The sequence below is a fragment of the Lithobates pipiens genome, unplaced genomic scaffold (genome assembly GCF_037356315.1).
Source record: "Lithobates pipiens isolate NorthernLeopardFrog02 unplaced genomic scaffold, aLitPip1_a1.2 Scaffold_57, whole genome shotgun sequence".
NCBI classification, from domain to species: domain Eukaryota; kingdom Metazoa; phylum Chordata; class Amphibia; order Anura; family Ranidae; genus Lithobates; species Lithobates pipiens.
In genome coordinates, this window is record NW_027507879.1 from 2,640,111 (window position 1) to 2,656,154 (window position 16,044).

The 16,044-nt window shown below is 47.5% G+C and overlaps 1 protein-coding gene across 1 annotated transcript in view; it reads right to left on the reverse strand.

Annotated features, from left to right (window-relative positions):
• Positions 1–16,044, reverse strand: part of DMAC2L (distal membrane arm assembly component 2 like) — a 48,993-nt gene that overhangs the window by 26,321 nt on the left and 6,628 nt on the right. The window contains exon 2 of the mRNA XM_077467600.1: positions 5,718–5,834. Coding sequence (XP_077323726.1) covers positions 5,718–5,824 — 107 coding nt within the window. The 5' untranslated portion in view covers positions 5,825–5,834. The remainder of the gene's footprint in view (positions 1–5,717; positions 5,835–16,044) is intronic.

Here is a 16,044-nt window from a genome sequence, read left to right on the forward strand (position 1 = left end):
TTCCCCACAAACAGAGCTTTCTTTTGGTGGCATTTGTTCACCTCTGCGGTTTTTATTTTTTTGCGCTAAAAACAAAGCAACAAAACGACCGTCAATTTTGAAAAACAAACAACTATATATTTAATTTTTTACTTTCTGCTGTAAAAGAAATTCAATAAATAAGAAATTAAAAAAATTCCAATTTCTTCATAAACTTAGACCAGCATGTATTCTGCTACATATTTTTCGGTAAAAAAAAAAAAATCCCAAAAAAGTACATATTAATTGGTCTATGCAAACGTCATAGCATCTACAAACTACGGGATATTTTAAAAAAAATGTTTTATTAGTAATGGCGGTGATCAGCAACTTATAGCGGGACTGCGATACTGCGGACGTACAAATTGGATACCTGACACTTTTATGGGGACCAGTGGCACTAATATAGTAATCAGTGCTAAAAAATATGCACGGTCACTGTACTAATGACAGTGTCAGGGAAGAAGTTAAAGCAGAGGTCCACCCTAAAGTGGACCTTCCACTCATCGGAACCCTCCCCCCCTCTGGCACCACAATTGGCACCTTTCAGGGGGGGGGGGGGGTGCAGATACCTGTACAGTACAGGTATCTGCACCCACTTCCGGGATAGCTCTCTGCGCAAAGGGGCGTACATTACGCCCCTTTCCGCAAGTCCCCCGCTGCCTGCTGGGAAACACACAGATCCCAGAGGCAGCGGGGACCGTCCTTATTGCGCAGCGCAACTCGCGCATGCGCAGTAGGGAACCGGGAAATGAAGCCGAAAGGCTCCATTCCCTGATTCCCATACCCAAAATGGCGGCGGCAGGACCCGAGAGACGATCTAGAGATCGGCTTCGGGTGCCGACATCGCGGGCGCGCTGGACAGGTAAGTGTAACTATTTTAAAAGTCAGCAGCTGCAGTATTTGTAGCTGCTGGCTTTTAAAAAAAAAAAAAAAACGCGGAGTCCCGGCGGACTCCCGCTTTAACATGAGGGGCTATCAAAGGTTTAACTGTGTGCCTGACCAGTGCTTTACTACTGCGGGGAGGTGCTTTTACTAGTGGAAGACGTGAATCTGTGTTTCTGCTTTACAGAAACACAGGATCCATATCTTCTGTACTCACGGAATGAAAATCTGCCTTGTTTACATAGGCAGACTATCATTCTGTCAGTGTATTGAACGATTGGCGGGTCCTGGCGGATATCGGGTCGATCAGCACTCAAAACCCAGAAGTGCAGAATTACGTATTTTATATAATATTATATATATATATATATATATATATATATATATATATATATATATATATATATATATATATACACCATACACACACACGCACACACACACACACACACACGATTCTGCACAGCGTGACCACCCTGTAGCAGTAAATCTGCTGTGGGACGGTCGGCAAGCGGGTAAACTAAAATCTTACGATCTGGTATCGTACAGGAAAATTTTCGTGCCGGTCCCATCGGATAATAATTGGATGAAATGTCATGATCGGCTCTCGAAAGCTGTGTACCAATGATCAGATTATCGTACGATCGCTTCAAAAATTTTATTTTTTGCACAATTTTAAGATCGTACGCGCGGGCCATAAAGCCTGTTCACACCATCTACTTATGATAATGATGCGGCAACACACATTAAATTCATTGTTGTGATGTGCTGCTATACATTCTGAATGGGACCCCAAAGCAGTTGTCGATGGACACAAGTGGCAGCACATCTCATCTTGAGGCAAAGTACTAATATACTTTTATGTGCACTGCCACTAAATGGGAATGCATAATTTTTTGGCAGTGCGTCGTGTTGCTTCTGTTGGCGGGTGCATTTAACCACTTAAGGACCAGGCCTCTTTTTCAGACTCGGTGTTTACATGTTTAAAACAGTTTTTTTTTTTTTTTTTGCTAGAAAATTACTTAGAACCCCCAAACATTTTATATTGTTTTTTTTCTAACACCCTAGAGAATAAAATGGCGGTCGTTGCAATACTTTTTTTCCACACCGTATTTGCGCAGCGGTCTTACAAGTGCACTTTTTTTTGGAAAAAATTCACTTTTTTGAATAAAAAAAAAAAAATAAGACAGCAGTAAAATTAGCCCAATTTTTTTTATATTGTGAAAGATAATGCTACGGCGAGTAAATTGATACCCAACATATCACGCTTCAAAATTGCGCCCGCTCGTGGAATGGCGTCAAACTTTTAGCCTCAAAAATCTCCATAAGCGACATTTAAAAAATTTTGCAGGTTGCATTTTTTGCATTACAGAGGAGGTCTAGGGCTAGAATTATTGCTCTCGCTCTACCGATCACGGCGATACCTCACATGTGTGGTTTGACTACCATTTTCATATTCGGGCGCTACTCACATATGCGCTCACTTTTGCGAGTGAGAGCTCGTCGGGACGGGGTGTTTTTGAAAACCTTTTTTTTTTATTTTTTTTTTTTTTTTATTGATTTTATTTATTTTTACAGTGTTTAAAAAAAAAAAAAGAGAAGATCACTTTTATTCCTATTACAAGGAATTTAATCATCCCTTGTAATAGAAAAAAGCATGACAGGTCCTCTTAAATATGAGATCTGGGGTCAAAAAGTCCTCACATCTCATATTTGAACGTAAATGCAATATATAAAAAAAAAAAAAAAAAAAAAAAAAAAAAGGCATTTGAAAAAATTACATTGAAAAAAATATATACCTTTTAAGCCCTTGTACACACGGTCGGAGATTATGTCGGAATGTTTCCTGTCGGACCGTTTTGTCGGATATTCCGACTGTGTGTGGTCTCCATCGGACTGTTTCTGTCGGAATATCCGACGGACCAACTTTTCCAACTTGCCGGTAAAATTTCCCAACAAAATGCTCCGATCGAACATACTCCGATCATGTGTAGCCTACTCCGACAGACAAAGTGCCACGCATGCTCAGATCAAATTCCTAGACCAAAGCTATTGGCTACTAGCCTGAACGTAGTCCCGTCGTAACGAAATAACGTCATCACGTTATGTACAATCGGATTTTCCGACAACTTAGTTCGACCGTGTGTATGCAACATCACTTCTGAACCTCTTCCGGAATTAATCCGTTGGAATTACTCCGACGCATTTGGTTGTCGGAATCTCCGACCGTGTGTACAAGAGGTATGGGTGGAAGTGATGTTTTGACGTGGCTTCCACCCTCCTATAGTATAGAGACGAGTGGGGGGCCATCTTAGCCTCACTCGTCTCTATACCCAGCCATCGGTAGGACTCGATCGCCTCCGCCGCTACCGACGGCTCCAGTAAGTGGCGGAGGGCGCAGGAGAGCGGCAGGAGGGGGTGGCACCTCTCCCACCACAGATAGCAGTGATCTCGTGGCGAATCCACCGCGGAGACCACCGTTATCGCACACACGACCGGCGCCTGAAGAGATGGATATCTCGGTTGTGGCAGCAGCTGCTGCCGTTACCGAGATATCCCTCTTCAAAAATAGGACGTACATCGGCGTGCGCTGGTCGTTAAGTGGTTAAGCAGCATTCAGAATGAAAGGCACCACGCCTTCAATGTGCAATGCCTCTTGCTACCACAAACAGGTGGTTTGAGCGTGTCCTTAACGCAAGCCTGTAGAAGCAGAGAGGAAACCTAGAAACAAAAAGAAGAGAAGCTCACAGTGTGCAGTGAAACCAGAGTAAGCAATTTCAGTCCAGGAGAAGAGGCTGTAGAACTGTGCAAGACTAAAAGGAAGGCCGGAGGTCAGATTTAACAAGCCACAACGCATGGAAAAAACACTCCACTACATACAGAGCATTAATATTTGTCCATTGGGTTGCACTAAAGGGCAAATGCTTTGCTTCATACAGCATACGGCGCCCTAGTACAATCTTCATAACAAATGGAAATGAATACAGTGCATTTTAAGGGGTTTTAATGTGCATTACTGCAAGTACTACAACACAAGGACCTGGCAGAGAAAATGTTAAGAGGATCTTCATGGCAGAAGGCGGAGGTGGGCTTTCCAGCCAGTGATTGGCTGTCACATGATTGGAAGCCTCAGATTGTAAACAATGGTTGGGAGCTGTCAGTGACAGCTTAAAATGGTTAGAAACCGCAGACCTGAAACATGAACAAAACATATGTAATTTCATGAGATAATTTACAACGTGTTTAGGGGTGGGGCAACTGGTGACGTGTAATGCTGCGTACACGCGACCGGCCTTTCCGGCAGACTAGGTCCGACGGGATCAGCTCGTCAGACAATCCGATCGCGTGTGGGCTAGTCCGACCACTTTAAAAAAAAATAAAAAAATAAAAATAAATCAGACGGACCTAGAAATAGAACATCTTTCAAATCTATCCGACGGACTAAATATAGGAAAACCGTTCGTCTGTGTGCTGGTCCAACGGACCAAATACAACGCAAGGGCAGCTATTGGCTACTTGCTATTGAACTTCCTTGTTTAGTCACGTTTACGTCATCACGTTCAAAATGAACGGACTTAGTCCGGTTGTGCGTGGCCAAGTCCGCTCGTTCAGAAAGACCGTCGAAAAGTTTGGTTGCATGTACGCGGCATAACTCTTCAGGCCTGGCTAGTAGCTCAGGGCTTGAAATTGAGCGCCCTGGTGAAAACGTATGTGTCCTGATGGCTGCACCCCAAAACTCTGCTCCGATCACTAGAACTGGTTCCCCCCCTAAGTCCACTGGAAAACCGACGCTTCCAGGACTGTTGATCTCTGTGGTCCCCCACAGCTCTTAATGGTTTCTCCTGCAGAGCTCCATGTCACCTCAGCGCGGAGAACACAGAGACAGACTTCCAGGATTGTCAGTTTCCCAGGGGATTTTGGTGTCCATACAGGAAGCTGCCATACTGTGTATTAGAGATGGGCATGTTTGAAGTCCCACACGCCTGATCCCACCAGGAAGCCAACACTGCACAGCGCTAGTTACAGACAGGGATACATTTCCCAATCTGTGCAGCTGCGGACCGGGAAATGTCTCACTGCCTGTGATTAGCGCCGTGAAGTGTCGGCTTCCTGGCGGGATCGGGCATGTGCTATTTCAATCACCCGAGCCCATCTCTACTCCGTATGTGTCCATACAGGAAGAGGCAGTACTCTGTATGTGTCCATACAGGAAGAGGCCGTACTCCCTATGTGTCCATACAGGAAGAGGCCGTACTCCCTATGTGTCCATACAGGAAGAGGCCGTACTCCCTATGTGTCCATACAGGAAGAGGCCGTACTCCCTATGTGTCCATACAGGAAGAGGCCGTACTCCCTATGTGTCCATACAGGAAGAGGCCGTACTCCCTATGTGTCCATACAGGAAGAGGCCGTACTCCCTATGTGTCCATACAGGAAGAGGCCGTACTCCCTATGTGTCCATACAGAAAGAGGCCGTACTACCTATGTGTCCATACTGGAAGAGGCCGTACTCCCTATGTGTCCATACAGGAAGAGGCCGTACTCCCTATGTGTCCATACAGGAAGAGGCCGTACTCCCTATGTGTCCATACAGGAAGTGGCCGTACTCCCTATGTGTCCATACAGGAAGAGGCCGTACTCCCTATGTGTCCATACAGGAAGTGGCCGTACTCAATATGTGTCCATACAGGAAGTGGCCGTACTCAATATGTGTCCATACAGGAAGTTGCCGTACTCCCTATGTGTCCATACAGGAAGTTGCCGTACTCAATATGTGTCCATACAGGAAGAGGATGATAAATAATTCTACATACCTGTTGAAAACTGCATTTAACCAGCCCCAAAACTGTCTGTGCCCAGAGAGTGGTGGAAGACGTTGCTTAGCCAGGAAAGACCGGTGCAAAACATGAAAGATTATCATAGCTTGTGATCTAAAAGAGAATATAGCAAATAATCTGTTAACAATCCAATGAACCTAAAATAAAAGCAGATGGGGCTCTGAGTAGCATCTACAAACAGAAGTAAACATTGTATTGCAGATATCTATTTGAATGATTGATATGACAATTAACTAGACTTGAGACCTTCTGTCCTGTTTATGCCCAACGGTGTATATACAGCCAAATTATTTATTTTTTCTCAGTTTTAGATGGAGTAGGGAAGGGTAAGAACCTTTGTTGGGTTTTTGCTGCTATCCAGGGTTCCATTAGAGAGATTTCCCCAAACTTACTGTCCTGCTGACAATCTTCTGCCAGAAGGGAAGTGAAAGGAACTCTCCATCAACAACAATGTTCACCCTCTTGGCTGATTGATACATATATTGTAGGTTTTAATTCTGAGTCCACTGGATACTATCAAAGCCCTGATGAAGGGGGGGGGGGGGGGTTGCTTGGCCCCTGAAAGGAGTTGGCTGCCTCATTTTACCCTGTTGTTTGTGGAACTAATAAAATACATGTTTGACTCTTGTTTGGCGCTCCTGGCTTAAAATGGAAGTAAACCCTTCCAAACAACTTTGACCTACAGGTAAGCCTAGATTAAGGCTTACCTGTAGGTCCAAGTAATATCTCCTAAACCTATATGGTTTAGGAGATATTTGCCCGAAAATGGGCACCGCTCTCTACGGCGCATGCGCCGTAGACAGCGGCGCGCATGCGCACTAAATGCGGCAAGTCCAAGAATGGATTTGCCAAATTTGTCGACTCCCGTGCGCATGCGCGGGAGTGACGTCATCGCGGCCTCGCCGTATGACAGCGGCGGAGCTGCGAGGCGCGACTCCCGTGCGCATGCGCGGGAGTGACGTCATCGCGGCTTCGCCGCTGTCATTGGTCGGAGCTGCGAGACGCCACCAGCAAGATGGACGCGGCGGACTACAGGGATCAGCGGCGACTTCGCTGGCTCCTGTGTCAGGTAAGTGACACATAATGAGCTACTATGCGATGCATAGTAGTCCATTATGCTTTACCTTTGCAGGGAAAAAAAGAGGAAGTAAACCCATCAGGGTTTACTTCCTCTTTAAGTCTGCATAAAAATAAAAATGCTTCTTTTTGGTAGAGTAAAACAGGGGTTGACAAATTTGCTTTGAATTTAGGAGCCAGTTAAAAAAGTTAGGAGCCAGTTTTTTTTTCAGCTCCCGGGGTAAGGCCACTCATTTTCACCCCCTATCCCTAACTCACAATGGAGCACCCAGTCAATAACTCCATTGAAAAGCTGTTACATGAGGGGTATGGGCTGACCAGAAAGAGTAAGGCTGGCAACAGATGGAACTGGCTGGCACTGCCAGGTGGCACTGGTTGCCACTGGAAGGCACGTGGAACTGCCAGATGGCACCGACAGGTGACACTAGTTGGCATTGGCAGGTGACACTGGTTTGGAACTGGCAGGTGACACTGGTTTGGAACTGGCAGGTGGCACTATTGGCACTGGCAGGTGGCCCTGGTTGGCGATGGCAGGTGGCCCTGGTTGGCGATGGCACTAGTTGTCACTGGCAGATGGCACTGATTGGCGGTGGCACTGGTTGGTGTTGGCAGGTGGCACTGATTGGCGGTGGCACTGATTGGCGGTGGCAGGTGGCACTGGTTGGCAGTGGCAGGTGGCACTGACTGGCGGTGGCACTCGGCACTGGCAGGTGGCACTGGCAGGTGGCACTGATTGGCACGTGGCACTGGGTGGTGGTTGCAGGTGGTATTGATTGGCGGTGGCACTGGTTGGCACTAGCAGGTGGCACTGATTTGTGGTGGCAGGTGGCACTGATTGGCGGTGGCAGGTGGCACTGGTTGCCGCTGGCATGTGGCACTGATTGGTGGTGGCACTGGCAGGTGCCACTGGTTGACACTGGCACTGATTGGCGGTGGCAGGTGGCACTGATTGGCGGTGGCACTGGTTGGTGGTGGAAGGTGGTATTGATTGGCGGTGGCACTGGTTGGCGCTGGCAGGTGGCACTGGTTGGCGGTGGCACTGGTTGGTGGCAGGTGGCACTGGTTGGTGGTGGCAGGTGGTATTGATTGGCGGTGGCACTGGTTGGCGCTGGCAAGTGGCACTGGTTGGCGCTGGCAGGTGGCACTGGTTGGTTGCAGGTGCTATTGATTGGAGGTGGCACTGGTTGGCACTGATTGGTGGCAGGTGGCACTGATTGGCACTGGCAGGTTTCACACGGAGCACTCTGTTACTGAAATGTAACAGAGGAGCTGGCGGGACCCTGCCGGGGTGTGAAACTGACAAGTAACGAGAGGTGGATATGTCAGATTTCAGCCTGATGAAAAAAAAGTTCTTGGCTTGACATACACTTTAAAAAATAAATTGCACTAGTTATAATAAAAAAAAGCATCTGTCACTGCAATACTCACACTATTTCCAGGACTGTCCCCTGCAAACTCTGTCCTGTGGTCCAGCACTGCTGCTCCCCCTTTAAGCTGTAAAATGGCCAGCGTCATTTAACCGTTTTCCCAGGAGTTCAGTCAGACATGGAAGCACCCCGGGGGGTGAGTAATCAAGCTGCTGTGGATTCGCAGCAAGGTGGCACAGAGAATGGTGCAATAATCAATTACTTTGCATAGCGTGAGGAAGGATTAGGACCCCTGTCAGGTTTTTTTAGGGCTCATTTACACTTGCTTTGACTTTCACACACATATTAAAGTGCCTACTGCTTCAACATGCTTTTTAATGCTTCTGGGAAGCTTGGCAAACGGGGCTCAGTAGAACCCCAGTTTATTAGTTCCCTCATTCAGTAGATCCCCAGCCTATTAGTACCCTTTTACTGCAGGGTACCCCCCGCTCTGCCGACCCCCCCTGCTCAGTAGCGGGCCCCAGCTCTGCCGACCCCCCCTGCTCAGTAGCGGGCCCCAGCTCTGCCGACCACCCCGGGTCAGTAGCGGGCCCCAGCTCTGCCGATCACCCCGGGTCAGTAGCGGGCCCCAGCTCTGCCGATCACCCCGGGTCAGTAGCGGGCCCCAGCTCTGCCGATCACCCCGGGTCAGTAGCGGGCCCCAGCTCTGCCGATCACCCCGGGTCAGTAGCGGGCCCCAGCTCTGCCGACCCCCCCTGCTCAGTAGCGGGCCCCAGCTCTGCCGACCCCCCCTGCTCAGTAGCGGGCCCCAGCTCTGCCGACCACCCCGGGTCAGTAGCGGGCCCCAGCTCTGCCGACCACCCCGGGTCAGTAGCGGGCCCCAGCTCTGCCGACCACCCCGGGTCAGTAGCGGGCCCCAGCTCTGCCGATCACCCCGGGTCAGTAGCGGGCCCCAGCTCTGCCGACCACCCCGGGTCAGTAGCGGGCCCCAGCTCTGCCGACCACCCCGGGTCAGTAGCGGGCCCCAGCTCTGCCGATCACCCCGGGTCAGTAGCGGGCCCCAGCTCTGCCGATCACCCCGGGTCAGTAGCGGGCCCCAGCTCTGCCGATCACCCCGGGTCAGTAGCGGGCCCCAGCTCTGCCGATCACCCCGGGTCAGTAGCGGGCCCCAGCTCTGCCGATCACCCCGGGTCAGTAGCGGGCCCCAGCTCTGCCGATCACCCCGGGTCAGTAGCAGGCCCCAGCTCTGCCGATCACCCCGGGTCAGTAGCAGGCCCCAGCTCTGCCGACCCCCCCTGCTCAGTAGCGGGCCCCAGCTCTGCCGACCACCCCGGGTCAGTAGCGGGCCCCAGCTCAGCTGCTGACCCTCAGTTTTTCTGATCTTCCTCAATCTCTGGTCTCCGCTCACCTCCCGTTATGTTGATCACATACTGCTCCAGTTTCCCAGCTCTGTGGATTCTCTGCCACCCAGTCTTCACTCTCCAGTCCCATTCACCTTCCCACTATAGGGTCCCCATGTTGCACACTACATGTGCCGCCTGCTAGTTGCTCCACTCCAGTCCCCGCTCACCTTCCTGCTGCTCCACGCTGCACAGCAGATGTGACGTCTGCACCAGACACTTCCAGAATATATACACATGAGCTGGAAATGACTGCTGATGACGGATCGCTTGTTGGTTTTCCAGTGCCTCCTGGGATATCTCATATCTAAAATACCTCCAAAATAAAGCTAACTAAATAAAAGCCTCTCGAAAGCTGCAGGTGCTGAGAGCGAGCATTGTCAGACTTCTATGGAGGCTTTGGAGACGCTTTTAAGCGCCAAGAAAGTGACATGGGGTATAATTTTTGAAGCAAAGCAAACACAACTTGTGAACAGGTAACCATTTTATTTAGTGACAGGAGATCTGATTGGCATTCTGAGTGCTTTAAAAAAAAAAAAGTGTGCCCAATGCCACATTTTGAAGCAAGTGTAAACCAGCCCTTACTGATCAAGGGCTCAATTAGTGGGATTTCTCCTTACTTTCCCAGTGACAACATACATGAAGTGAGGAAAAAAATTCCCAATAGGGACGCAGACAACAATAAAAAGCTGACTGGGGACCTAGACTTTATTTCTCACTGTGTTACCGTGTTACATTGTTTTTCAGTTCTTTTAGTCACAGAGGCTCGGCATCACACGGGTAGCACACAAATGCAGCCCGCTTCGAAAACGCCAATTCCTCAAGACTGACATCCACCCATCAAAACATTTTGATATTCACATAACTCTTCCTAATAGCCAGCCCACTGCTTGCATCAGGACTGGGAGCTCGTGAGAGAAGTACTGCGGCATGGCACTGTGATGTATTCAGGAAGCTATGTACACCACCCTGCTGACCCTTCTCACCACGATCTCCCTGCATTGCATAGAGAAACACAGAGGTGCAATGATGATATCACAGGTTCTAAAATAAAGAATGTAATGAAAATATAAATAAAAAAAAGAGAAAGATTTTATTTAAACATTTAATTGTTAATGAGGAGGGGTTAGGAGGAACCAGGGAAGGTAAAATATAAGCAGATTTGTGTCCAAACAATACAGAACAATTCCCAACAAAGAATCACCTGTCAGCTTACAGTGTCTCAATATAAAGGAAATATAAATTAGCCAAACACTGACACCTAGTGGCCATTACAATAGCTGCACATATGGCTAGCCAAAGATGCACTATATTATTACCAAAAGTATTGGGACACCTACCTTTACAAGCACATGAATGTTAATGGCATCGCAGTCTAATGCTGGCCATACACTACACGAAAATTCATTCAAACCCATTTTTGGAAAAAAAAAAAAAAAACATTCGCCCATGAGAGCAAACCATAATGCCATCAAGTAATGACCGATAAATCGTTCAGTGGACATAAATTAATAAATTTTTGGTTCGTTTTTTCACATACACCTAGTGCAAACAGTTTGGACGGAAAACACATTAACCACTTCCCGCCCGTCCTATAAGAGAATGATGGCTGGGAAGTGGTCCCGTTATCCTGACTGGGCGTCATTTGACGTGCAGCAGGATAACAAGCCGGCGCGCTTCCGGTGGTGTGGTGTGTCTGACTGAGGCTCTTTACCACATGATCAGCTGTGACCAATCACAGCGTGAACCAGGAAGTGCCGGTAATTGGCTTTCCTCGGTTCATGGCGACAGGGAGAGCCGTTCGGCGGCTCTCCTGTCAGAGGGGGGGCTGTGCACTGATAATCAGCACATTGATTATCAGCGCAGCCCCCCATCAGAGATGCCCGCCACAATGCCAATTCCAATCCATTCCAATCACCAATCAGTGCCCATGAGTAACGCTTTTCAGTTGTATGACCGCACAATTGTCATTCAAGTGCTAAAACCTGAAAATTGGCCTGGGCAGTAAGGGGGGGAGGGGGAGTGCCCTGCATTGAAGTGGTTAACCTTTCAATTTATTGTTCGTTCGGCAGAAAATTTTCAAACTTGTCCTTTTTTTGAAAAATGTGCCAATTGATTACAGATTTGTGCCCATTAACTTTTTGTTTTAAAGTTGAAATCATTATTTTTTGATAGAAAATTACTTTGAATCCCCAAACATTATGTATATTTTTTTTAAGCAGAGACCCTAGAGAATAAAATGACGATCGTTGAAATATTTCACGTCACACTGGATTTGCGCAGTGGTATTTCAAACGTAATTTTTGGGGAAAAATAAGCTTTAATGAATAATAATAAAAAAAAAAACACACACTAAAGTTATTTTTGTACAATGTTATGCCACGTAAATAGATACCTAACATGCCATGCTTTAAAACTGTGCATGCTTATTGAAAGGCAACAAACTACGGTACTTAAAATTTTCTATAGGCATAGGCTTTAAAAGGTTACCAGTTTAGCGTTACAGAAGAGGTCTTGCACTAGAATTATTGTGCTCGCTCTAAAGATCATGGCAATACCTTATGTGTGGTTTGAACACCATTTACATATGCGGCCATGATTTATGTATGAAATTCGATTTTCAGCGCAAGCGCAGAGGGATGGGGCACTTTCACTTTTTTTTTTCCTTATTTATTTTACTTTTACACTTTTTTATCACTTTTATTCCTATTACAAGGAATGTAAACATCCCTTATAATAGAAATAAGCAGGTCCTCTTTATTGAGAGATCTGGGGGTCAAAAAGACCCAGATCTCTCATTTACCTTTAAAAGCAAAAAGAAAGGAAAAAAAAAAACATTGTGACACTTTGACTTTAAAAAAAAATTATTTCTTTAAGCCCAACAACCCGGAAGTGATGTTGGAGCTCGCTCCGGTCCTCCAAGGACCATAGAGCCGAGTTTTGCGATTCGGCACTGCATCGATTTAACTGACAATTGCGCAGTTGTGCGATGTTGCAACAAAATTGACAGCCTTTTTTTCGCCACAAATAGAGCTTTCTTTTGGCGGTATTTGATCACCTTTGGGGATAGTTTTATGGCATTTTTATTATACATTTTTTTTTTTATTAGTAATGGTGGTGGTCTGTGATTTATATCGTGACTGCAACATTATGGAGGACACATTTTTGACACTAGTTTGGGACCACTGTCATTTATATAGCGATCAGTGCTATAAAAATGCACTGATTACTGTGTAAATGACACAGACAGGGAAGGGGTTAAACACTAGTGGGCGATAAGGAGTTTAAGTGTATCCTAGGGAGAGATTTTAACTGGGGGGGGGGGGCTACTACTCACATGACAGCAAATACTGATCCCGATCACAGGGAGCGGTGATCTCCATCATGTCACTAGGCAGAATGGGGAGATTACTTGTTTACATAGGCATCTTCCCGTTTTTCCGCTCCATGACACGATCGCGGGACCCGCGGGCACGGAGCATGCGGCAGGCACGCGCGCCCACAACGCCGCATTTTAAAAGGGGACGTACCTGTACGCCCATTTGCCCAACCGTGCCATTGTGCCAACGTATATCGTCATGCGCTGGTCGGCAAGGGGTTAAAGATGAACTCTTTATGAACAGACACAAGAACATACATTAACATTGTATTCCCCAATAACCACAAAGGATATAAATCCACTTTGTGTGCACCAATTGCCTTTGAAACCCAGATATTAGCCAACAATCGATTTTCATGGTGATTTTCTAGCGCCCTTATGTACAATGCTTGTCCAAGGAACAACAAATCACAAAATGTACCATAATGGTTTGTAGCTGCATGGGATATACGCATAGATAGCGTTACTGAAGCTGCCTGTTCTGTAAAATCCTTCAAATGCTGCAAAAAGTAAATTGCTCAGTCACTGAGCTACAAAACTCTGCAGTCATATACGCTACAAAATGTGAAGATTGCAGCATTCCCGTAACACGTTAAAACACGCAATACCACAGATCATTGCTCTTGGCGGAGTTCCTGTTTATTTATTGTGTTCTGATGCAGGAGTAGGCCCCTCCAACTCCTACAGCTCCCTGGTTTCCTTGACACACCCGCGGAAGATAAAATCTCTGCTTCCCTGCCTCAGAAGTTCAGAGAAGCCATACCAGATGAGGTAGAGGTAGCTGGGCCAGTGATCTGCAGCCAGGCAAGAGGCCCTCCACTGTCAGAACTGGAATGCAGGCCAGAGCCGAATATCACTCAGCTTCTCCAGAAGACCCAGCTATTGTTGGGAGTCCTTTCTTAGCCCACGTACACACGGTCGGAGATTTTGGCAACCAAATCCGTCGGATTTTGCCCGTCGGATTTAGTCCGATGGATTGTGTCCGAAACTGTTGCATACACACGGTCGGGCCAAGTTGGTGAAAAATCCGATCTTTCAGAACGTGATGACGTAATTTCGCTACGATGGGACTACATTCAGGCTAGTAGCCAATAGCTTTGATGTAGGAATTTGATCTGAGCATGCGTGGCACTTGGTCCGATCAAAATGCTCTACACATGATCGGATTAGGTCCGTCCGGCCCAGTTTGTCGGGAAATATTTCCAACATGTTGGAAAATTGGGTTGGACGGAGATTCGGATGGAATCAGTCCGATGCATACCGCACACAGTCGGATTATCTGACGACACGGTCCGATAGGACACATTCTGACAGATTCTCCGACCGTGTGTACAAGGGCTTAGTCTCCAGTTCCATTGGGATGGAACTTCATCCCGAGACCTGGGATCCTTGCAGCTGTTCACCTGTGTTACCAGAGCTGCTCTGGGCTTCACTGTGAGAGATGCTGATAATAGGGATAAGTAGTTTTACTGAACTAGTGTTATGCCGCGTACACACGACCAGACTTTTCAACATCAAAAGTCTGACGGGATGATTCCGGCAGATTCGATCGTGTGTGGGCTGCAGCGGACTTTTGATTTGCAAAAGTCTGACAGACTTTAGAAATGGAACATGTTTCAAATTTTTCCGAAAGAACTCCGCCGGACCCAGTTCCTACCGAGAAATCCGCTCGTGTGTGTGCTAGTCCGACGGACAAAAACCGATGCGATGGGCAGCTATTGGCTACTGGCTATGAACTTCCTTATTCTAGTCCGGTCGTACGTCATTACATTCAAATCCGTCGGACTTTGGTGTGATTGTGTGTGGCCAAGTCCGTTCATTCGGAAAGTCCTTCAGAACTCTGTCAGAACTCCGACGAAAATCTGTCGGACCTAGTCCGGTTGTGTGTACGCGGCATTATAGCGTCTTAAAGACACTAGGCACGAGCTCGCGCGCCGGTCGAGACCCCCGTGAGTCCGGTCGCAATCGTCTCACGGGGCGGCTGAATGGAGGCAATGCCATGTAAACAGAATTTCCCCATTCTGCCTAGCAACTAGTGACGCTGATCTCTGCTCCATGTGATTGGAGCAGAGATCAGTGTTCACTAAATGAAAGCCCAACCTCCCCCTAGGAACACTTAACCCCTTCACTGCCAGTGTCATTTACACAGGAATCACTGCACTTATATAGCAGTGATTACTGTATAAATGATAATGGTCCCAAAAATGTGTCGAAAATGTCCGATGTGTCTGCCATAATGTCGCAGTCAAAATAATAAAAAAAATAATAAAAAAAACGCTGTTCGCCGACATTACTAATAATAAAAAAAAAAATTATTAATGAAAATGCCATAAAACTATTATTTTTTTGTAAACGCTATAACTTTTGCGCAAACCAATCAATAATCGCTTATTGCGATTTTTTTTTACCAAAAATATGTAGAAGAATACGTATTGGCCTAAATTGGCCTAAAAATAACAGACATGTTATACTTACCTCCACTGTGCAGCTCGTTTTGCACAGAGTGGCCCCAAACCTGCTCTTCTGGGGACCCTCGGCGTCTGTCTCTGCTTCTTCCCGCAGGCGCTTTTCACGTTCATGCGAGCTCCCTCGCATGGTGAGAAGCACCTGCGGGCACGCTCCCGTGATACAGTCGGCGGCTATAGCCGCTCGCTGTATCACACGGCCCCGCCCCCCAACACTCCGCGTCAGTGGATGTGATTGACAGCAGCGTGAGCCAATGGCTGCGCTGCTTTCCATCCATCCACTCCAGCCAATCAGCGGCCAGGCTGAACAGTGGAAAGGACGTCGGGGGCCTTGCGCGGGACTTTCGAGGGGTGAGGTAAGTAAAACGGGGGGGCTGGGAGCGCAGGCACTGTCAGATGTTTTTTCACCTTAAAGCGGAGGTCCACCCTAAAGTGGACCTTCCGCTCATTGGAACCCTCCCCCCCTCCGGCGCCACAATTGGCACCTTTCAGGGGGGAGGGGGGTGCAGGTACCTGTACAGTACAGGTATCTGTACCCACTTCCGGTGTAGATTCTGCAGAAGGTATGCCCCTTTCCGCAGAATCTACGCCCCTTTCCGAAGGTCCCCCGCTGCC